Here is a 24,029-nt window from a genome sequence, read left to right on the forward strand (position 1 = left end):
TTGCTACCTTTTTGTACCCTTAGGCTTTTGAAAAGCTTTTTGAGCAGTATTTGATGGTGGCAGTTCCATGCGGACACTGATCTGTCCGACTGTATGAACAAGCATGTCACTCCTTTGTCAGTCGTGCCTGCCCGGTTTGCTTTGCAGGTTCAAGTTACTGGTTTCTTTATCTTTCTTCTGAATAGGTGCTGATATGGAGATGTTGGGGTAGAAAATGAGAAGATTGGGGAGGGGGATTTCATGGCTCTGGTGGGTACAGGAGGCTGATGGTGCCTGAGCCTGGAAAAGCCCTTCGGTGTTCGGGATCCATAACTCAGACCTCCCGAGTGCTGCCTGCTGGTGGAAGTCCCCTCAGCTCCAGAAGGACAGGGAACTGCTGCAGAGAGTCCAGCGCAGCCACCAAGATGCTGAAGGGAGTGGAGCATCTCCCGTGTGAGGAAAGGCTGAGGGAGCTGGGGCTCTGGAGCTGGAGAAGAGGAGACTGAGGGGGGACCTCATTCATGTTCACAGAGATCTAAAGGGGCAGTGTCAGGAGGATGGAGCCAGGCTCTTCTTGGTGACAGCCAGTGATAGGACAAGGGGCAATGGGTGCAAACTGGAACACAAGAGGTTCCACTTAAAGATGAGAAGAAACTTCTTCCCGGTGAGGGTGTCAGAGCCTGGCCCAGGCTGCCCAGGGAGGCTGTGGAGTCTCCTTCTCTGCAGACATTCAAACCCGCCTGGACCCCTTCCTGTGGAACCTCAGCTGGGTGTTCCTGCTCCATGGGGGGATTGCTCTGGATGAGCTTTCCAGGTCCGATCCTGTGAACTCCAGGGGCTAATCCCGTTCGTATCAGTATCGTCAGGACCGCCCTCCCGCTGCAGCCCAGGGGCTGCAGTACGAGCAGCAGCGCAGACGCCCCGCGGGGTCCCCCCGGGCTCAGCCCCCGCGCTGCCGGCCGGTCCGTGGTCCCGCCCCCCCCGCCGGCGGACGCGGATCCGCTGCCACGTCCCGGGGCCGGGCTGGGGGCGGAGCGGGTGCGCGGCCCAATGGCGGCGCGGGCGGCGCGCATGCGCGCTGGGCCCCGCCGCGGGGGGCGGACGGGCGGGCGGCTCCGGCGCGCAGAGCCAGCGCGGCGGCGGAGCGGAGCGCACCATGTGCGGTAAGGGTGGCGCGGGGAGCGGGGCTGGGGGAGCGCGGCGCACCCCGCAGGACGGGGAAGGGGTTCCCTGGGCGGCGTGGGCCGGGTCCCGGCGCTGCGGACGCCACTCGGCCGCCGGGGCAGCGCTAGGCCGGCCGGTACCGCCGCGGAACAGCCCGGCCCGGGCACCCCCGGCAATTTGAGCGGAAAAAAGGGGGCTGAGCGGTTCTGCGCTTCTCCGTTGTAGCGAGAAGGGGCCCCGTCTCCGCTCTCTGAAAATGTCATCGTCTTGTCTGCGCTCCGCGCACGTTTCTCCGGAGGAGGCGTCTCGCGACGTTTTAATAATTTGAAAGGGCGAATTCTCCTTAAATTCTGGGCGAATGTGGCCGGAGCGCACGGGAGGGCAGCGCCCTCGCTCTGCCCGAGCCGCGGCAGCGCTGCACAGACGCGGCGTCCTCGGTGCAGGAGCGTTCGGGGCAGCCGGGGATGGTGGGGGGCTCTGTTTCGGTGGTGGGTGGCGCAGAGGGTGGGGACACCCCCATGTTGAGAGTGGGGACACCGCCGTGCTGAGGGTAGTGGGGATACCCCAGTGTTGGGAGTGGGCACACTCCCGTGTTGAGAGTGGGGACATCCCCATGTGGAGGGTGAGGACACCCCCGTGCTGAGTGTGGTGGGGACACCCCCGGGGGTCAGAGGCTCAAGTTCTCCAAAGCAGCCCCGGTGCCCGTCGGTGCCGTGTCCGCCCTAGGACAGCGATACAGGTTTCACCGGTAGCGCTTCCAGACGCGGCTCTGGTCGTATCAGAATAACCACTCCCGCTTTTAGCTGGAAAGTGTTGTTTATTGTAACGTTTTTAGGCATTACAACTTGCCATGTGGATACTCGTGCATCCATTCGAGTGTGCTCGCTCTAAGTTGCGAGGCAGAGAGGTAAATGGGCGTAAAGGCGGCGGAGCGGTGTCTGTTGCAGGGTTACTCTCCAGCTCATCGGGGCTGTTGGGTGTTGGACACCTGCCCCCAGTGACCCGCAGCACAAACCAGCGCTCAGGTACTTCCCATTCACCACATTAGCGCAATTACTGTAGGATTACTCTACCTCATCTTTTGGACACAGGAATATAATTTATCCTCCTCCTTTCTATCACGTCAGCTTCATGTTTTTGCCATGGAAATTCATGCAACACTGATCTGTTGGCTCTTCTTGGTTGTCTTTCTACATTTCCTTCTATGTTTTTTCAGTGCAAAATCAAAACGATGCTAAGACTGTGGTTTTTATACTTAATGTGCAAGTTGCCGTTTCTTTAATTGTTTTTGCGAGATTGAGCCAGTATCACCTCCAAACCATCAAGTCTGTGTAGCGCTACAAAGAGGCAATCAGAAATTCACACTTCGGCTTACATCTAACACTCTATTAGTTTGTGTTAAAAGTACAAAGTGGAGCAAAGCTAAGAATAGAAGGGATAATTATCATTATAAATAGCTTCCTGCAGGAACAGGGATGGTTTTGGTGCCCTGTGCTTGCCGTATTTGACGTCCAGCCTTTGAAAGGTGAAGCATTACCATTCCGGTCTTGCCTTTTTAGCTGAGGTTAAGTCCTGAAAATGCTGTGAGTAGTTACTTAGTTGCGTTCGAGATTGAGTGTGTTCCTCCCCTTTTCCACAGAAGTGAAGTTCTTCTTGGATACTGAAACATTTTATGTAACAGTAAGAAAAGCATCAAGGGTTATTTGCCATGTAGTTGAGTCTTTTTCTGGGAGCCAGAGACATAGTGAGAAATGGAGAAAAGGCGAGCGTCAACCGAGCGAATTAATACAGGACAATGAGCTTTGGGAGTGGAGGAGGCTCTGAGGGCCGGGAGCGCGTGGTGGAGGCCGGGTTGGGGTTTGCAGGAACAGGGGCAGAACTGTTTGGAGCCTGTGGTGCTGCCACGTGAGCCCTTGTGATGGGCGGTTGGGGTTGGCTGGTGAGCACACGGCGATGATGAGCGTGGTTTTGGCTCCCGTTGGGGAACGTTTCTGATGAGGAGAGACTGAGAGAGTCTGTTCAGCTGGAGAAGAGGAGCTGAGAGGGATCTGATCAATGGGATCAATATCTCAGGGTGGGTGCCGGAGGATGGAGCAGACTGTTCAGTGGTGCCCAACGCCAGGGTGAGGGGCAATGGGCACAGACTGAAACACAGGAGGCTCCATGTGAACATGAGGAGAAACTTGTTTGCTGGGAGGTGCCAGAGCCTGGCCCAGGCTGCCCAGAGCGGTTGTGGAGTCTCCTCCTCTGAACCATTCAAACCCCTGGACCCACCTGTGTGATCTGCTCTGTGACCCTGGTGAGCAGGGCTGGGATGGGGATCTCAGAGCTCCTGCAACCCAAACCATCCCATGATTTTGTGAACCATTAACTGCGGCGGCAGGTTGGGCTCTTTTCCGTACAGCACTAGACTCCAGCAAAGGAACAGGGTAAGCAAATTGAGGCGTTGTCTTCTCAGATAGCCCTGTAAATGTCATAAATAGCACAGCTGGCTCGTAGGACCTCTGAGTGCTTACGCTAACAAGACTTAATTGTCTCTCCTAAGTGACAGCAACCTACGTCTTGGAGTAGAGGGCTCTGGTCGCCAGTGCTGAGGGCTCCAGGAGGTCTGAGCAGCCGTGGTACCCAGCCTGGTGGCAGCCCTGCAGTCCCGGCTGCCCTTACAAACCCTCAGACAACATTGCTGTAAGTCAGGATATGCATCGCTTTATCTTGCCGCGCTGTCTGGTGGGTCCATGGTCCGCGTGCAGAGTTTTATCCAACTCATCTCTGATATTATCATCTATTAAAATGAGTTTTTACAAGAAAAAAAAAGGTGATAATGCTGCTGTTGTTATCTACGTTCTCCCTATGACTGGAATTACCAACACGATGTTTTCAACATACTGATAATGTGATGTTGATGTTTATGTGTGTGTGACCTTATAGAATCCCGTGATCTGATGTGCTTGTACCACTTGACAGGTAAAGGAAAGCAGCCTCGAAATTTGGGTCTTGATGCGTGGCATGGATGACAGACCTGCTGTGTAGATGTGCTGGGTTTTTGGTTTTAATGGTTTCAGTGAAAAAGAGCTTTTGTTCTTGGTGTGTGTTACAAATCTGCAGTTTGAAGACCTGACCAGGTGTAAATTGGGTGTGCTTTGGTCTGAATGCACCAAACCAGTTCAATGGCATCTATGAAAGGGTTTGGAAAACAGGTTTTTCAGGGTAGCCAGGCTCAAGAGACTGTTCTGTAAATAAGTAAACCTGTATGCCACGACTGCTTTTAACGACACAAAGGGATTGTAGAACTTGGGTCCTTATTACTAGTGATTGCTGAAGATTAAAGCAGGCTTAAGAAGGAGTTTCAGGTAGGCGTGTGCTTGGGGTTGATGCGCCGGTCGTGGCTCCAGACAGAACTCCTGCCCTGTGGAGCTGCAGAGTTGGTGGTAAATCAAACAAACCAAATGGTTAACGCCTGTGTGGTATGGGGAGCGATGGTTAAAATGTGAGTATGGAGAGGTGTCCAGTTCCTGAGAGAATTCGCTGTGCGGGAGATCATCTGTTTTGAGCCAAACAGTCAGGAGGGGCAGATGCACGTAGAATCCGTTGTACACGGCCCGTGTGGCGCAGGTTTGTACGAAGCACACGCATCCGCTAAATCATTGGCATCCGTGACCTGGACAGCTACACTTCAACAAAACGGGACGGAGCTGATGGCTGTTCTCCCAGCGCAGACTTGATGGATTGAACACAAACTCTCCCATATACGCAATAACCATCGCCTGCTTGTTTCTGAGCTTTTTCTCGTTCAAACTGTGCAGGATTAGCCTTGTTTGGTACACAGGGATCGGCACGATGTTCCGCATCCCCCAACCACCAGGCGGCAAATAACAGGAGCTCCGGTGGGTTTAGAGCGTCGATTCCGGAGCGTTGTTCTGCACCGTGATGAGCATCTTGGTTAGAACATGTCACTTTGGAAGGAAAACAGTTGTATCACTTTTGCCAGTCTGCAGCATATATTATGTATATGCTATTTAGCAGCCTGCGTCTAATTTGTTGGAGACTTGAGGTCTAATAATCACCACCAGGATAAAGGATTCTTTGGAACTGCCGAGCGGATGTAGCGATAACATCACCTGTTGAAATGGTTTAAACAGAATACGGTGTGGCATGAAGGAATTTGTAAATCTGTCAGCAAACCCAGCCCGAAGGCTTTTCTGCTTTTGTGGGAGCGGGATTAGGAGAAGCTGTTCTGAGTAACTTCATGTATTTAAGACACCGGAGAAGGCAATTTGTCCTTACCTGGAAGCGGTGATTCATTTCATTTGCCTGTGAACTTACCATGGAATAAAGGAACCATAAGTTCATGGGAAAACGAAGTTCTCAGAAACAGCGTTTTGGTGACTGAATGGTAGAAATCATGGCTGTTCATTCGGTAAAAATGCTGTTGTGTTAAACCTGTCAGCTCTTTAAAGGGAATTCTTCATGCAGCTGTCATTAAGAACACCCCTGATTTGTGCTTAAAAGCTAAAAACCGGTCCTAAGAAAGAACTGAGTTTCGCAAGCAGTTGAATACCCGTTCTGCTTCACCTTTTTAAGGCAAACCTGCAAGCAAGGAAATGTTTTATGTTCTAAAGGGTATTTATTGTTCAAGGTATCTCACTTCAGAGAAACACACACAGGGCTTCTTAGTCTGGCGGCTCATAGTGGGATTCACAGATTGTATGATAAGCCGGCGTGCTTTAAACAAGTCTTAGTGCAGTCCTGTGTCAGGTCACTAATTGAAATGCTTTATTCTGTTGTAAAGCGTGGCTGCTGTTGTAATCCTGAGGTATATTGGTGTATTCGGGCCCGTCAGATATAAATTCCTGTCGTATTTTTGCCGGGAGTTGACATTATGAACGGTGCTGGACTAGAGTGAAGCTCACAGGGGTTTTTGTGGTTCGCGCAGTGTGTATTTCACTCCAAACAATGCCCACTCAAGGCTCGTCAACCTAATTAAATATCATTCAGATATCCCGGTTTGCTGTAATAACTCATTTTCCTGGCTTGTTCTAGAGCGTGAGGTACCGAGGTCGGCTGTGGTGTTTGTACCGAAAACCACTTGGGTTGAACGGTGTCTGAATGGCCAAATTGAGCTGAAATCCACACTCTTGAGGTCCATTTGGACCTGGCATTCACAACGGGTCCGTTTTGGGAACGTTCCGCTTGGATTTCGCCATTTCTACGCTTTCAGCAGGGCTGGCAGGGGGAGAAGCTCCACCAGATGGGACCCGGGTGGGAATTCGCTAGATTTGCGTTGGAATTTCATCCCAACCAAGACGTTTGCGTTGACTGTTGTGATTTAAACCGATCGTCGCTTTGACAGCAAAATTGGCGCTTTGTGTCTCTCCCAGCAGCTCTAAAGATCGATTCGAATATCAGGACGGGGAGGGAGCGAACGAGGCTTTGCCGTTTGGAGAAAAACACCTCTGCGGCGTGTGGACAAAAAGGCCTCTTATGGCCTATAAACCACAGGGTCGAGTCGCCACGTTCCACCTCGGAGCAAAGCGAGCAAAGCGACCCTTTGTTCAGCTTTTGAGGAAGAAGAGGTTGTTTTGGTGACTGTGCAAGTGTCACCTGAGTGATCACAGATGGGTAATTCCAGAGGAAAATTGCCTCTGCAGAGCCCCAAAATACACTTAGATCAGTGAAGCGTAACAAGCAATTACCGCCTCGGGCCTTATTTTTTGCTTCTCATCGGTGTTTTCTGTCGAGGGCAGTGGAGTTGTAGTTAAAAATGGAAATGATTACAAGATGCTCGTGTGTTCCTGAATAATCCAATAGTTGGGTAAAGCCAGGAAAAATACTCTTTATTAAATGTGGGTTGAAATTCTCCCCAGCCACGAAGGGATGTTTAAAAAGGAGAAAATGGAATACATTTGAAAATATTTCCAGTAAATGAAACTATTATTTTCATCATGATCAAATGGATGATAAACCTTCAAATATTTGATCTTAGCTTGCAGATCAGGAAGCCTTGCGTTTTGAAAGACTTGTGTTCATTTTCACTGGCGACGTTGTCCCGTTTTTACTTCAATTATGCATCATTTTTACATATTACTCTATTATTTCTGCGTTCTCCAAGGTGAGTTTTAAACCTACTTGTCTTGCTCGCCTTCTCATACAAAATGTGTTGGTCACAGGTGAGTTCTTAGAGTTGTTTCCTTAGTGGCGTCTCCGTTATCACTTCACCTATTTTCCTGTCCCAATCTAAAAGCCGAACTGAATCCAAACTGAATCTCCCAGCGTTTACATGCTCATCTTTTTGAAGAGTGCATCTGCATATTTCGCAGCGTTAATGCTGTATTTGCAGTTCTTTCACTCGCCTTGCTTTTTGTACTCTCTGTATTTACTGATGAGAAGCACTAAATTCCTTGTGTGGGTTTGTCTCTTTTTTTGGTGGAATTCTTAGTCTTAGATTCAGATTTAACAAAGATGTCCAAAGTCAACCCTGGCTAGAAGGAAATAGTTCTGGTTTTAAGCCTTGTGCCAGGAGCAGGATGGAGACTAACGTGATCAATTCACATTTACAAAATATTCTATGAAAGGAAATGGAGTTTCTCCTAACAATAGAGCCCATCTTAGACTTTTTCCTTTGGAGGATTTAGTTTTCCTGGCCTTGCTGGGCACGGAGGGGCTGTGCTGGGCAAAGGGACCTTCCTGGTGTGTCCCCACCAGGCTCTGTCCGTCCTGGGTGTCGATGGGGAGGTTGGAAGGGGATGTGTGGTCCGTGTGGTCCGTGTGTCCTGCCGGGCCATCCAGGTGGCTGCGCTGGGCTCCCCAGTCAGTGGAAAATTCCCCCATTTAAAATGCAACATCACAGCTTGAGAGCGAGTTGGGTTTTGTGGCTTGTGCCTGGTGGTGTTGCCCTTTTCTTCTCCCTTTTTGGCATATAGGATAATTTTGCTTGGAAAAGAACATCCAGTCCACCCATAACCCACCCCCGGCACTGCCCCATGTCCTGAGAACCTCATGTCCGTCTGTCCAGCCCTCCAGGGATGGTGACTCCAGCACTGCCCTGGGCAGCCTGTTCCAATGCCCCACAGCCCTTTGGGGAAGAAATTGTTCCCACATCCAACCTCAGCCTCCCCTGGCGCAACTTGAGGCCGTTTCCTCTGCTCCTGGCGCTTGTTCCTGGGGAGCAGAGCCCGACCCCCCTGGCTCCAAGCTCCTTTCAGGCAGTTCAGAGATCAGAAGGTCTCCCCTCAGCTCCTGTTCTCCAGCTGAACCCCCAGCTCCCTCAGCCGCTCCATCACACTTGTGCTCCAGCCCCTCAGCAACTCCGTTCCTTTCTCTCAACTCGCTCCAGCACCTCAAGGGCTTTCATGAGGTGATCCCGCCACCCCTGGGGCCACCATTTTGTGTTCTGAGGTGATTTTGGTGCCCCTGGTGCCGCCATTTTGAGCCCTGAGGTGATTTTGGTGCCACCATTTTGAGCCCTGAGGTGATCTTGGTGCCGCCATTTTGAACCCCCCGGTCCCTCAGCCGCTCCCATCACACTTGTGTGGCTGTGAGCAGCCTGACACCTGAACTTTAACGCTGATCATCAGTCCCCGTTTGCTGAAAGAGCCGCCTGCGTGGCGTTGGTGTCGCGCCGTGGTGTGGAACGCCCTCCTGGGGGCTGCACGCCAGAGCGGGGCTGGTTCTGCCATGGCCGAGGTGCCACCGAGGGGGTGCAGGTATTGTGGGTGCTGCTGGTGAGGCGTTCGATGGGCCCAGCTGATGCCAGCGCCATCAAAAACGGTGCAAGACTCCAAGATTTGGGTGGAAACGGGATGTTATAATTATTCCCTGGTTATAATTATGCCTTCTGAAGCAGCTTTACTTTGGATGCCGTGGTAGGTGGCTTTGCAGTAAAGGGAAAATGCCGGACCCCAGCTGCCTTTTCAAAGACATCTCTTGTGCTTGTTTTCTCTGCTTTATGGTGCACACTCGTTATTTTTATGTGCAATTCTACTGCCGCGTTGGGCGTCCGTTTGGGAGGTTTCTGGTGAATACGGCAAAGCCTTGTGCTCTGTGCTCCTGGAGCAGGACCTGGGAGCCATTAAGGGACTTTAAATATCTGGGATATCGCTGAAATGGGCCGTCCTTCACCGGGATGACAGCTATTTGGAGTCCGTTCGCTTGTAAACAGGGAGGTTGCTGTTTGTCTGAAGAACGCACTTTTTAGAAACAGAGTGAACTCAGTATCTCAATTTGGAAAAGTTGTTTTTGCCAGGAGGGTGGGGAGGAAGGTTTGGAGACGGAGAGTGTGGGGGGAATATCCTTCAGAGGAGGCTCTGGGAATACCAGAGGGGTTGTTGACTGCTGTGGGTGTTTTAGTATGTGCTGAGTTTCCCGCTGTGGATCGGGAGGTTTGTGAGCTCACCCTGGCCGTGCGGTTACTGGAACCCAGGCTCACGTTGAACCGATGCCCTTGGGAGGTGGCAGCAGAAGAAACTTTGCGGAAGTAAAGGTAAAGAAACCAAGTGAAAAGCTCCTTTTTATTTTAATTCATCTGACTAGGTTGTTTAAGAAAGAGGAAAAATCGAACGTGCACCCGATTATTTTTTTCTAGCGATGTAGAGGAAAATAAGCAAGAAGTGGTGTGCATTTCTATTCCAGCAGAACTGCAGGGAGATGCAACTAACGCTGGTGCTTTGGGAACGAGAAGATGAAGGTTATGACAAACTTGTCCTGAGCTGGAGTCCGTGGAAAAGGGAAATGGGAGAATATCACAATGTACAAGCCCCGCTCGGGCTAAAATGTCCTTTGTAAACGTGTCCATGCTCTGTGGTGTTCAGTGGTGTCAGCACTGAGTAACCCGTATTTCTACTTATAAATTCAGACATCAAAAGGCTTTGAATTATTTAGTTTCATTCCGAAACACAAACAGCTTAAGAACACGGTTTTTCAAATGTTCCTTGAGATATAATCTGTGTGTCAACATAAAGATTGATGTTCCAAAAGTCATCTTGAGGGTAAAACTCTTCACAGGACTAGAAGCTGGGGAACTGGATGGCAGTACCGTCAGGGCCGAATTAAAGATTTGGGATGCCTTAAGACTCTGGTTTTGTGCCTGTTTGACTCAACTCCATTCCCCTCAAAAGTTTTGACGTAATTTCTCAAATTACAAACTTTGAATTGCCAATCACATAGAGATGGTTATGTGAAACCTGTCTTGCTTTTATTCCATGCAGATATTTTTCTCCTTTAAAATTTTAGATGGGGTGGAAGGTAGATTTCATTACAGATATTTCTAGCGTCCAGTAAATCTCTTCTCATGCTGCTGCTTCATGATGCCACCAAAGGAAATTTTGTTGGAATAGTGCTGTGGTTGGCATTGGAGATGTAAGAATTTGTGTGTCCCCATCACTGCTTAGAAATAGAAGCAACAATTTCTCTTCCTTTGCAACCTACAGGAAAAGCAGCTCCATTAGTTTGAGGGTGTTAATTTGTGAGAGTTAAATTCATCTTTTTTTTCCTTAGTGAGTCTGTGGGAGGGATGGAGAAAGCTGTTAGAGGAGGGATTCCTTTTGAAGGTGGTTCTCTGTCAGGTTGGTGAACCAAGTGTTCGTGTGCAGTGGCGAGGTTCCTGTCCCATGGTGTCTCCTGAAGTCGTGTAGGTGCATCTCACACCTTTACCCATCGCGCCCAGGCTTGTCCTGTTTAGTTGCTTTCAGCATCACGATGAGGACGCTGGTGTTTTGTGGTTAGTTTTGATCTCTTAAATGTTGGTGACGTCTCCATCGGACCTCAGGTGGGGTCAGGACAAGCTGCAAATGTGGAGGTACCTTCTGCGCGGGTTCCGCATGGAGCCCTGTCTGGGTTTTAACTTATTGCCCGTACTAAGTAGATGGTGCGGACGGAGTTTCCTCAGCTGTGGCTTTGTTACAAGATCACGCTCTTTTCCCCCATACAGGGATCTTTGCTTACCTGAACTACCATGTTCCCCGGACCAGACGGGAGATCCTGGAGACCCTTATCAAAGGGCTCCAGCGCCTGGAGTACAGAGGCTACGACTCTGCAGGTACCGCTCTCGGAGCAGTAATGGTTCTCGTTTGAATTTTGGCTTGTGAATGATGGGTTTTGTGGTGTGTTTGTGAAGAAAGCTGAAACACAAATTGGATGGCCCTGTGATCATGTGGTCAGAGGTTTGGATTAACTTTCAATAGACACCATTGAACCCCGTTGAGCCCCATTGACCCCTGTTGAACCCCACTGACCCCCTGTTGACCCCCATTGAACCCCACTGACCCCCTGTTGACCCCCATTGAACCCAATTGACCCCTGTTGAACTCCGCTGCCTCCCAGTTGCTCCCCATTGACCCCCTCATTGCCTCTGCATTGCCCCTGATTGACATGCAGTTGCCCAAATTGACCCCCATTGAACTCCATTGAGCTCCACTGACCCCCCGTTGAACCCCACTGACCCCCATTGAACCCCATTGACCCCCCGTGGACCCCGTTGACTCCTGTTGAACCCCACTGGCCCCCAGTTGCTCCCCACTGACCTCCCATTGCCCCTGATTGACATGCAGTTGCCCCCATTGACCCCCACTGAACCATGTTGATCCCCATTGACTCCCATTAACCCCTGTATATTAATCTCTATAAACATTCATGATCCCTGTTGTCTAAGGCTTTAAAAGTAACTTCAAGATAACAAAGGGAAAACTCACTTCCAATCTGAGGGGCTTTTTGCCTTTATTCGGAGGGTCAGCCTGTGGGGGAGAAAGGAGGCGTTTTAAATAAATCAAATAGACACTGTTCACAGAAAGCGCTGTAATATACCTTCTGTACTTAAATCTTTCTTCATGTTCTGCGGCGGTGTCAGGTGTGGGAATCGATGGCGGGAATGACAAAGACTGGGAAGCCAACGCTTGTAAAATCCAGCTCATCAAACAGAAGGGGAAGGTGAAGGCTCTGGACGAGGAGGTTCACAGTATGTATTTCCCTTTTGTTCTTCGCCTGCTCTCTTTCCTTGGAATGTCCTCTCATCTCATTTGTGTTTTGAGTATCACCTGTTTTGCCCCGAAATGCTATTTCCAAACAACTGTGTATGAAGTGCCAGAGATGCGAAGGCTGATGTGTGTGTTGTGAAGAACCCAGTGACCCTGGGGATGTCGTCACGGAGTTCCAGAGAAGCCCTAATTTCTCAAGACAAATGAATCACATCCTTCTGAAATAAAATAGACATGAAATACATTTTTTAGAAAACAGACCAAAGAAAACCCAGACAAAAAACTCCTTAAACTGGGGAAAGGGGAATTACTGGGAGATAATTATCAGAGACCTAGAGCTTGGGCAAAATGACAAGTGCTCTAATAACTTCACCAGTATAATTCTAGATTTTCATATGTAATGCTTGTCCCAACTAAAGCTGTAGTGATGGGCTAAGCAATGGTTTCAGGAGCGTGTATGTGTGTAACTGTCGGATTGGTGAGAATACAGAGAGTCAGGACTTTGTGTCTGTTTCTACCTCTTTATATTCCCTTGGTTTAAACATTGATTAAATCTGTGCAGAATGCAAAAATCCCCAAGTCGTTGGGTGTGGAACACAGGTCAGGCAGATGCTTTTCAGGGGGGTCGGGGGCTCTGGTTGGCATTCAAGAGCTGCTGTGTTGCTGTAACTTAACTACTTCTTTTAAGCCTAATTAGTGTTAACCTCATGGTGCAGGGTGCTGTTCATCCAAATGGAAAGTGGGTACGTTTAGAGACAACTGGGAACTGAAAAGGCCAGGTGTGTGCATTACAGAAACAGGATATACAGTATTAAAGAGATTGTGGAGACAGTTGTGGAAAAAAAGGATGCTAATGGTGTGTGTCCTAGAGACAAGTGTGAGTGATAAATAGTAATATTCTAACTGTAGCGATATGGAACTGTGAGCCAGGTTGGTTTGGTCACAACTGACGGTGTCCGGCAGGTGACAAGATGTCAAGGTGCACCCCAGAGAGGGAAATTAGGGTTGGATTATTTCTTAAGATGTTCCTTTGTAATGTTGATGCTGTGAGGAGTGCAGGCAGGTTGCTTGTGTGCCTCTGCATTCAGAGTCTCCTGAAAACACACCCAATGATTTGTTTGGTTTGCTGATTCTGTTTCCCTGTTGCCGTCCCATGGCCCGTGGAGGGCTGGTGGGATTCCCACTCTGGCTGTGGGGTGGGGACGGCCCCTCGGTGCTAAAAACTTCTCCTGCTTTTGCTGCAGAGCAACAGGACATGGACCTGGACATCGAGTTTGATGTGCACCTTGGGATCGCCCACACCCGCTGGGCCACCCACGGCGAGCCCAATCCTGTCAACAGCCACCCGCAGCGCTCGGACAAGAACAACGGTGAGTGCGACGGCACGAGGAGCTGCCAGAGCTGCTGTCCTGGTGCTTGGGGTGTCCTGGGAGGGGTGGCTGGGGCTGGGGGGTCACTGCAGGCCAGGGTGCCCAGCCCTGTTGTGTGAAGCCAGGGAGGTTTGGCTGAGATTTCTGGGCACAGGGTAGGTTCACAGCAGTGAGTGATCTTGGAAAGGATGGGAATTAGTGCCAAGAGGTTTGGTGAATGCACGGCCACAGTGCAGAGGAGGAGACAAAGCTGGTGAGGGGCTGGAGCACAAGTGTGGTGGGAGTGGCCGAGGGACCTGGGGGGTTCAGCTGGAGAACAGGAGCTGAGGGGAGACCTTCTGATCTCTGAACTGCCTGAAAGGAGCTTGGAGCCAGGGGGGTCGGGCTCTGCTCCCCAGGAACAAGCGCCAGGAGCAGAGGAAACGGCCTCAAGTTGCTCAGGGGAGGTTGAGGTTGGATGTGGGAACAATTTCTTCCCCAAAGGGCTGTGGGGCATTGGAACAGGCTGCCCAGGGCAGTGCTGGAGTCACCATCCCTGGAGGGGTTTAAAAGGCGTTTAGATGAGGTTCTCAGGGACATGGGGCAGTGCCAGCATTAGATTAGGTTATGGTTGGACTCTATCATCCTCAGAGTCTCTTCCAACTGAAATGATTCTATGATTCTAAACTACATGAAATTGGATGGTAAGGATTTTTGTGGCTGCTCTTCGGAATTTAATTTTGTATACTTTTTTCCCGATTTATTAATGTTTTTTTCATAATCAGCACTGTAGGGAAGGGGGTTGGTCTGCTCTGTGCAGCGTGGTTGGTGTTGGGTGTAGCTGCAGCACTGATGAGGTGGCAGGAGGAGCGTGGGGTTTAACGCTGGGTCTGGGTAGCCCTGGTCCCAGCTGGGTCATGATCTTCTGCCATTACCAAATGGGGCAGAGCAAGGAGGTGAAACTTCTTGTTCCACCAAGCTCTTTGCACACAAAGCTTTGTGCTCTCTGCTGTGTGACACGGGGCTGGTGTGGGGCTGAGCGGGGCCTTTCCTCTGTCCCCAGAGTTCATCGTCATCCACAACGGCATCATCACCAACTACAAAGACCTGCGGAAGTTCCTGGTGAGTGATCCGTGTGTATGTGTGTGAGCCTCGCTCTCCTGCTCCGCTCACGTTTGCTTTCACATGTTTCCCTACTCACTCCCCACTCATCCTACTCCTCCGCTCACCCCTCCTCATATTCTCACTCCCACACTCACATTCACTCTCCTCTGTTCATGTTCCCCAACTCATATTTTTGCACTTTAACACTCACACTCTCGCTCATTTACACTCCCACTCCTCCACTTACACTCTCACAGTAACTCTTCTACAACGTGAGTACATTCTCACACTTGCATCCCCGCATTCCCTCTCTACCTTACCGGCATTGCCCTGCTCACTCATATTCCCACTCCCCACCCACCACGTTCCTCCACTCATACTCTGGCATTCTCACCCCAACTTGCGCTCCCCCTTTGCTCCCTTACACCCTCACTCACTCTCCTCCACTCACACTTCCCCACTCCGATTCTCCCACTCTCACTCGCCCAAATTTTCCCTCCCTCCCACTCACTCCTCCACTCATTCCGCACTCACATTCTCCCACTCCCCCACTCACACACCCCTCATTGTTCCACTTCCTCCCCCACTCACACTCATCCATTCACACTCTTCCTCACTCTTCCACTCACATTTGTTACTCTTCTCCACTCCCACTCACGCACAGTCTGGACTCCCACTCCCCTCGCCCCACTCACTCCCCCACTCATCTCACCCCCCACTGACACTCTGCTCGCTCCATACTCTCCCACTCCCTCGCTCCATTCACCACTCACCCACACACTCCCACCCACCCCACACGTTCTCACTCTCCCTTCCTCACTCGAACTCACCCTCCCACTCCTCACTCCCCCACTCACATTCTGGCACTCGATTCACTACTCACGCTCCCCCTCTCATATGCCCCCTTATCCTCCCACTCACACTCACTGTCCCACTAACACTACTCCCTTATTCACTCTCCTGTTCACACTGGACTCTCCACTCACCCCACCGCTCTTATCTCACTCCCTCCCTCCAACTCGCTCTCCTAATTCTCCCACTCACTCCTCTCACTCCCCACTCACACTCGCCCCCATTCATATTCTCACACTTGTCCTTCCACTCACACTCCTCTGCTTGCTCCCCCACTCACACTCACTCCCCCACTCATATACTCCTCACTACCCCATTCCCCAACTCACTCCTCACTCACTTCTCTACTCATCTCACGCTCCTCATTCACTCCTCACCCCATTCGTATTCTCACACTCGCTCCCTTTACCCTTCCACTCACACTCTGCCACTTGTGCACTCACACTCACTCTTCCATCATCCTGCGCTCACTCCTGCACTCGTGCTCAGCCCCACTCACGCTCGTTCCCCAGCTCACACTCAGGGGGGCTCTCGCACGCTCACTCCATGTTTGCACTCAGACCTGCTCCCTCACTCACACTCCATGTCTCGCACTTGCACTCACTGTTCTGCTTGCACACTGTTGCATTCTGTCTTACACGCCCTCCCCACTCCCTTCTCCACTTGCACTCACACTCATCCTCACTCACACTCACATCCACCCTCTGGCACTCGCACACACACTCCCATCCCTTTTTCACTACCGCGTGCACTCACACTCGCTCGCTCAATTCCACACTCGCTCTTGTGTTCGCATTTCCCCCTCTGCTCACACACACTCACTCCTGTGCTTCCCCCCTCGCTCCCTCACTGGTGCTGACACAGCGGGGAGACAGGAGGGAAGGAGATGGAGGGATGAGAGGGCAAGGAAATGAAAAGGAGGGCAAGGAAATGAAGGAATGGGAAAGGAAAAGGAATAGAAGAAGGAAGACAAGTCAGGAGGGGAGGAAAAGGGGAAGAGGGGCAGGAAGGAAAGAAAAAAGGAAAGGCAGGAAGGAAGGATGAAAGGAAATTATGAAGGAAGGAAGATGAAGGGAGGAAAAAGGAAAGGCAGGAAAGAAGAATGAAAAAGTCAGAAGAGAGGAAAGGCAGGAAATAAAAGGGGAAAAGTCAGGAGGGAATTAAAAAGGGAAAGAAGTGGAAATGGAGGGAAAGAAAAGGAAAGGCAGGAAGGAGGGAAAGGAGGAAGAGAAGAAAAAGGAAAGACAGGAAGGGACGAAGAGAAGGTGCAAAGGAAGAGGAGGGGAAAGAAGGAAAAAGGAGAGGCAGGAGGGAAGGACGGGAAAAAAAGAGGAAGAAAAAATGAAGAAATGCAGTATGGAAGGATAAAAGGAAGGAAAGAAAGGCAGAAAAGGAAAGGAAGGAAAAAAAGAAAGGCAAGAAGAAAGGAGGGAAAAGGAAAGGTGGGAAGGAAGGCAGAAGCAAAAGGAAAAGCTTGAGAAAATGAGGAAAAGAGTGAAAAGGAGGAATAAAAGAAAAGGAAACAGGAAAGGCAGGAAAGAAGAAGGCGGCAGAGGAAAGGAAGGAAAAGGCAGTGCAGGAATGAAGGAAAAAGGGAAAGGGAAGGAAAGGCAGCTGGGAGAAGGAAAGAAGGACGGAAGAGCAAGGCGGGAAGGGAAGGCCGGTCACCCAGCGCCTGCTGTCGCTGCAGGAGAGCAAGGGCTATGACTTCGAGTCGGAGACGGACACGGAGAGCATCGCCAAACTGGTCAAGTACATGTACGACAACCGCGACAGCGACGACATCAGCTTCACCACCCTGGTGGAGAGGGTCATCCAGCAGCTGGTAATGCTGGGAGTGGGGACATGGGGACAAACACACACACGCAGACAGACACAGGCACAAAAACCACCTGTACTCCAGTACTGCCCAGGGTCACCTGGCTGGTGCAGCACAGACTGTGCCACAGGCCGTTCTGCAGCACACGCTGGGAGCGGTTTTGTCTTTCCCACCTCTGACGGTTCACCTCAGATGTTTACATTGATCTTTTAACGTCAGTCATGTGAAAAGTGTCTAAATTTGGGGGTGCAACAGCATCTCGAGGCAGCCGGTTCCTGGTGTGTTGGGTGGTGAGTGTGCAGGGAGCGGGACAGAGTGAACTAAGTTTTTGCTTCCCATCTTCCCCAAAGCTCCATCCAGAGAGGTGCTGACCCCTTGTGGGAGCTGCTCCACACGGCCGGGGCTCCGGGAACAGCGCCCAGCACCTCATCCCACATCTTCAGGAGATGCTTTTTTGGTGATTTTCCTAGCAGGAGCTGCAGCACCAATAGCCCAAGAACACATTTTGCTGGCAGGTTGTGGTGGCTCTCCTGAACATTCCGTGGCACCATGCAGACACCCCAGTTTTGTCACTTCTTTTACTGGAGCTTTGCAAGTCACCTCCCTGCACTCTGACCTAAGGCAGGAGCGCTTGCAGGGGTGACAGCTGAGCGCAGTGTCAGTTTGGGGGTTCAGAAGGCTCATTTGGTGGTTGAGGATGCGCTCCCCGGGCTGGGAGCAGTGACACTTCAGTGAGGGGGCTCGGAAAGCTTCACAGCCACCTGCTCGGTATCTCATTCATTTGCAGCTGCTGTGCTGGGAATCCTGGAATGGTGTCCTGGGCCTCAAATGAAAGGATGAACAGTTTGTATTTCTCTTGTTCCAGGAAGGTGCTTTTGCCCTTGTGTTCAAAAGTGTCCATTATCCTGGTCAAGCGGTTGGTACCAGGTAAGTCTCGCTGTGAGAAAGAACATTCTATATGTCACTTTTTTTTGTCCCCCCTTGGTTAGACAGTGGAGTAGAGGTTGTTCTCATCAGGCTGTACATGCTGGGTGAAGGTGGCTGTTGTTTGTCCATTTCCTTTCTCTTGTTTTCCATTAATCATAACAGCAAATTCCCAAAATGTTCTGAAAATTTCCTACTGACCACCTGCACCACAACCGGTCTGGAACAGCTTTTTAACTTGTTTTGTGGACTCTGTGGCTGTGAGAGATTTGAAAGGAGATGGTTTTATCTTTTCCCTTCTGTTTGCCACTGTGGCAGCATTTGGACAAGTCCTCTGTTTGACTGAAGTTGGGCCAGCCTGGTGTTTGGGTTTTGGACTCTGCTTTTAAATGTCAGCATCAGTCGGGTTGGTTTAACCACGTGCACCAGCACAGCGTTTGGATTTGGGTGCTGCTGGCTCTGTGTCCATACCATGAGCAACAGCCGGTGCGTTCCTGGTTCAAGTGTCCATGGGATTGCAGTTACTTTTGCAGAGTTTCCGTTAAACTTGATTCCTCATGTCCTTGTGTTCTGTTTATTCAGAGATTCCTTCACTCTGTCTTGGGCCTCCCCTGTTTGTAGCACCAACAACTTACCTGGGAGGAGCTGGCTCTTCTTTAGCTCAGTTCAGAGAATCGCGGTCCCTTCGGGTCGGCCGTCAGGGTGATGGATCTTGGGGCGCGGAGGGTTGTAACTCGATGTGTTTCTGCAGGCGAGGCAGCCCCCTGCTCATCGGAGTGCGCAGCGAGCACAAGCTCTCCACCGACCACATCCCCATCCTGTACCGGACGGGTAAGCGCCAGCACCCCCTCCCCAGGAGCTTCCCGAACACCCAGACCCATGGACGGGCAGGGACAACGCACGCTTGTGTGCTCTGGAATACATGTTACACTTTCAAACTTGCACCTGTACATTTAACCATTATAAAAACGAGATTTTTCTTTTTAAAGTGAGTTTTTAACCACATGCTATGCCACCATATACCTCGAGTTTATCTGCTGAGGGATGTGCTTTTGCTTCCCAGTGTCTGCCTGTACACCAGGTTTATAATCAAAGCTTTAATGTCCAGTGGTTGCAAGTAAAACACATCTTGATGCAGCAGAATAGGATAAAATAGTTCAGAATAGTAAAGTTAACAGTATAATTGGCTTAGATACTGATGTGTGTATGGCAGGTTGTCATTCACGGATTTGGTTGTTTTCAAGAACAAAACGGATGGTGCGGCGTGGGCCGCGGGCTTTCCACCGTCACAAACCTTTCCCCCACCCCGCCAAGAGAACTTCTGAATTTGAATGCTGTTACCCTTTGTGTGGCAATCCATATTTATGTTGTCTGTCCGTCTTCCTCTCACACGCGTGTTTTACCATCATAGACACGTAATTGCGCGCTGGCAAATGAAAAGCGGCTCAGAATTACCCTGTAATCTCCCGCTGTGCCCGTCCCGTGGCGCTGGGCTGGGTCTCCGGACTCGTGGGGTCTCGCTGCTCCTGGCAGAGCCGCTAACGATCGCTCGCTGCCATGTAACGAGAAGAACCAGTCCCAGCAAGCTGCATCTATATTTACTCTTGGTTGATGCTGGGTAATTAGCAGTAATCCTTAATGTATGTATGTAACACTTTTTTGTTTTCCATGGATTATCTGAAGTTTGTTTTGTTTTTCCAATTACACTTTCAGCGGTACAATCTATGGATCATTCTTTTGATGGAATATCCATAAAAATGGAGGAAGGTGCCTACCAGAGAAAATCTAATACTTGAAATTTCAGACAAATCCTCCAGTTCGTTAGAAAAGAAATCATCAATGAGGGAGATATGCATTGTCTCTTTAATATGTGCTTATTGCTTTCCGTGTAGGGTAGTGAAAAAAATGGGATAATCAAAATTCCTTATTGATCATAAACACCAAGAGCGACGCAGGAAAATCCACCCATCCCATTTCAAATATTCTGACATCGTGCTCGGCCTGTGCACAAAATTGATGGCTTGGCGCAGGTTGTGCTGCGTGCTCCCTGCAGCTCTGAGTACAGGAGGAAACACTAAATTACCTTAAAATAAACCCACACCGTCCTCAGACACACGGTGTGAACTGTGGGGTGTCCTGTGCAGGGACAGGAGTTGGACTCCATGATCCTTGTGGGTCCCTCCAGCTCAGGACATTCTGTGATTCCAGGAGCTGGTTTTTCTGAAAAATGGACCATATGAAATGTATGGGTTAGAGAATTTTGACTGTTAATCACTGTTTCATTAGTTGTATAATGCTGTCATCTGAGAACTCTCCTTACAGAAATCACAGCTTTGATGCTGCTCAGGTAAGCATGGCAGAATCTGTGCTGTAGGACCTTTGAGAGCTGCCATGTGCTTGGGATTGTCAAAAATAGAGTGAGGTGGGATCAAAATACGTTCAAAATGTGCCCCCCACCACCTTTTTCCTGTACCTGTGTTAATTCTCCGTGACATCTCCGTCCTTTGATTGAGAAGGGAAAAACTTAAAAGTTACTTCTGTGTTGCTTCTAAATTCCAGTAAATGGGAGGTGGGTGCTGTAGAACAATGGCTCAGGTTATCCATAGGCAAATGGACAATGGATGGACAAATCCATAGGTAACATAACAACCATAATTGGCTGACAGTACTCACAGTACCTTTTCAATCGCTCCTTGGTAAGATTCCCGTACGGCGCACGTGTATGTGCACAAGAACACGTTCCAGTTGCAGCTTGGGGAGGAATCTAATACAGGAAAGCAATGCAACATAATAAAGTCAATGCAGGGAAATGTTGTATTTTGAGAAACAAAATTTGCATGTTTTGGTCAAGAATGGGTGCTTCTGCTGGAGAACGGCCACTAACACCTTTGCTCTGTCCTTTCTCAACAACAAATCCGTCTGTCCTGTCTCAACAACAAAGGAATCGTTCTCCTCATTTACTGATTTAATCACAAAAGTGGAGGGCTCGAAGCTGGAGTGGAACCTTCTTACTGAGTATCAACATGAAAGCAGTATTTTATCTGCACCTTTTCATGGACAGAAGTACAAATTTAAACGTCATGAGCTTTACCGACATCACCGAATCAGATCAGTATCCAGTAGGTGAAACACGACATCAGAGTTTATGGGATATATAAGAGAGGACCTTCAATGCTGTTGTTCTTCAGCAATAGTCACGTTTTGCCAGATAAGCTGATTAATCCACCCTCACCCGTTACCACTTGCAAATAATTCTGTTTGAGCAGTAGGTGTTTTGGTTCTCATCTGCATTCCTGATGAGCGCTGCCACTGAGAAGTATTTTCTGCAGTTAAAGAGGAGGTGGAGGATTAGAGAATATTGGGAATTGCCAGAGTGCTTCAGAAAGGATCCCTAGTGAAACACTGAACTTCTTTAAGGCTTAGTACAAGTTTTTCAGACTCTTAGTCCTGTGTCCTTCAGTACTCATGGATACTTCCCTGGCAATAGCATAAGACTCGCAGCAGATCGCCAGTTGTACAACTTGGATCAGAATGAGGTGGTTGTGTGTGATAGTTCAGGACTGAATACTTAATCATGGATTTCCTCATCTGTGTCTGAACACATTAGCTCAGCCAGAAAAAAATAGGTTGGAGTTATATCTGCCAGTGCTCAGTGGAACAGTGTGGTTGTACAGCTCTGAAAGAATTTCTGGAGGGTGTTGGTGCCAGCGGCTGAACATGGGCCAGCGTGTGCCCAGGTGGCCAAGAGGCCACAGCATCCTGGCTGGGACCAGCACGGTGTGGCCAGCAGGCCCAGGGCAGCGACCGAACCTGTGCTGGGACCTGGGGAGGAAAAACCTCGAATCCTGGGGGCAGTTCTGGGCCCCTCAGCTCAGGGCTCAAAATGGCGGCACCAAAATCACCTCAGCGCACAAAATGGTGGCCCCAGAGGTGGCGGGATCACCTCATGAAAGCCCTTGAGGTGCTGGAGCGAGTGGAGAGAAGGGAACGGAGCTGGTGAGGGGCTGGAGCACAAGTGTGATGGGAGCGGCTGAGGGAGCTGGGGGTTCAGCTGGAGAACAGGAGCTGAGGGGAGACCTTCTGATCTCTGAACTGCCTGAAAGGAGCTTGGAGCCAGGGGGGTCGGGCTCTGCTCCCCAGGAACAAGCGCCAGGAGCAGAGGAAACGGCCTCAAGTTGCCCAGGGGAGGTTGAGGTTGGATGTGGGAACAATTTCTTCTCCAAAGGGTTGTGGGGCATTGGAACAGGCTGCCCAGGGCAGTGCTGGAGTCACCATCCCTGGAGGAGTTTGTCCCTGAGGTTCTCAGGGACAATGTTTAGTGCTAGAGTTAGGTTATGGTTGGACTCTGTGATCTTAAGGGTCTCTTCCAACGAGAATTATTCTCTGATTCCGTAATTTTGCCCAGTGCTGAGAATAACTGACAAAATAAGAGCAATCCTGCTCGAATTCTCAAAGCCTTGGGAAAGTGAGTGAAACAGGAGCACAAGAGAAACTTAAAATGATAAACCAGGCAGATTCAACTGGGAAAATGTCGGTAAATGTGACTGCTCAGAAAGCAGCATGAATTCTCTTTTCCTAGTAGAGCCACACATAAACTTTCATTTGAATTTTTACTGATATTTTCCTCTGAACTTAAAACTCTGCACCAACGTTACACTTGCAGACTTAATTCAAAGACCTTGCCAGCAAACCGAGAAAGGGCGCAATAATACGAGTGCTTGTATTCTGCCCTGCTCTGTTGTCACTGTTCAATTTACCGTGAGCGCTCCCGGTGATGAAAATAGTGCTTCATGTTGGTACCGTGCCTTGGGGCCCCTGCTTGAGGCGACTGCAGCCGCGTTCCAGCTGTGTTGCTCTGCGCTCTACCTGACCCGCGTGTCTTTTAGGTAAAGACAAGAAGGGGAGTTGCAACCTGTCTCGTGTTGACAGCACCACCTGCCTTTTCCCCGTTGAGGAGAAAGCTGTGGAGTACTACTTTGCTTCTGATGCGAGGTAATGTTTCTAAAGTATCTTTTAGCTTATGTAAAATGTGCCACTTAAAGCTGGGGCCTTGGACAAGAGATGGGGAGGTTGTGGTTTCTTTATGAGTAATAGTACATTATATATAAGTGGCCGTTACTTTACAAACATTAACTAGTTGCCACATGCAGCCCTGAAAGAGATAGAGGTGGATTAGAGTTTCTGTTAAAGAACTGACCACTCACTTTGGAATAGAGGTGTTGCCCTTCTTGAAGCACATCTGTTGCTAAGACTCCAGAGGTAAGTGATAGAAAACCTGAGTACTCACCTAAATTAAGAGGACAGACGCTCATTATCAGAATTGTGTTGATTCTCCAGGGATCTCTGCACACACGCAATTCCCTTGTCATCAAAGGCGGTTTATTTCAATCCCAGCAAAGGGAGGAAAGACTCACTTGACAGCAGCTTTCCCAGAGCTTTTGGTTTTCTTTACATTAAGGAAATGAGTACTTCTTCCAGAAATGTAAATACTGCTGTGGTTGATGTCTGGTCAGAGCATTTTGGAGACTCTTAGGACAGCTGATGTGTTCTGATTTTAGAGAGCTTTTCAGTGACTTGCCCAAGGTCAGAACAAAAGCTACTAAAATCGGGAGCTGATGTATTCCAGTACAAATTGCCTTGTTCAACTAAGAGAGAGTACAAATGAAAACCTTGTCAAAGATCTTAAACCCCACTGGTACTTCCAGTATTGACCTTCCCTAAGTAAACTGCAGGTATTCGATAGAACGTAGTCCTTGGAATGCTCCTAGGTGGATCTCAAAGTACTTTACCAGGTGGCCAAGCCGTCCCCAGTTTTATAGATGGGAAAATGAGATGCAGGGAGGGACAATGGCTCATCAGTGGAGACACCAA

General features: G+C 49.7%; 1 protein-coding gene across 2 annotated transcripts in view; it reads left to right on the plus strand.

The window, feature by feature from the left end:
• Positions 1-1,061: 1,061 nt before the first annotated feature.
• GFPT1 (glutamine--fructose-6-phosphate transaminase 1) overlaps positions 1,062-24,029 on the plus strand; it is a 35,917-nt gene continuing 12,949 nt past the window's right edge. The window contains exons 1-10 of one of the 2 annotated variants that reach the window (XM_071799402.1): positions 1,062-1,142; positions 11,069-11,176; positions 11,984-12,091; positions 13,355-13,480; positions 14,523-14,581; positions 17,106-17,240; positions 18,100-18,161; positions 18,910-18,989; positions 19,872-19,925; positions 23,045-23,150. In XM_071799402.1, the coding sequence (XP_071655503.1) occupies positions 1,136-1,142; positions 11,069-11,176; positions 11,984-12,091; positions 13,355-13,480; positions 14,523-14,581; positions 17,106-17,240; positions 18,100-18,161; positions 18,910-18,989; positions 19,872-19,925; positions 23,045-23,150 (845 nt within the window). In that variant the 5' untranslated portion in view covers positions 1,062-1,135. The remainder of the gene's footprint in view (positions 1,143-11,068; positions 11,177-11,983; positions 12,092-13,354; positions 13,481-14,522; positions 14,582-17,105; positions 17,241-18,099; positions 18,162-18,909; positions 18,990-19,871; positions 19,926-23,044; positions 23,151-24,029) is intronic. The other variant, XM_065856548.2, reaches the window with a different exon arrangement.

This window comes from Patagioenas fasciata, chromosome 26, assembly GCF_037038585.1.
Source record: "Patagioenas fasciata isolate bPatFas1 chromosome 26, bPatFas1.hap1, whole genome shotgun sequence".
NCBI lineage: Eukaryota > Metazoa > Chordata > Aves > Columbiformes > Columbidae > Patagioenas > Patagioenas fasciata.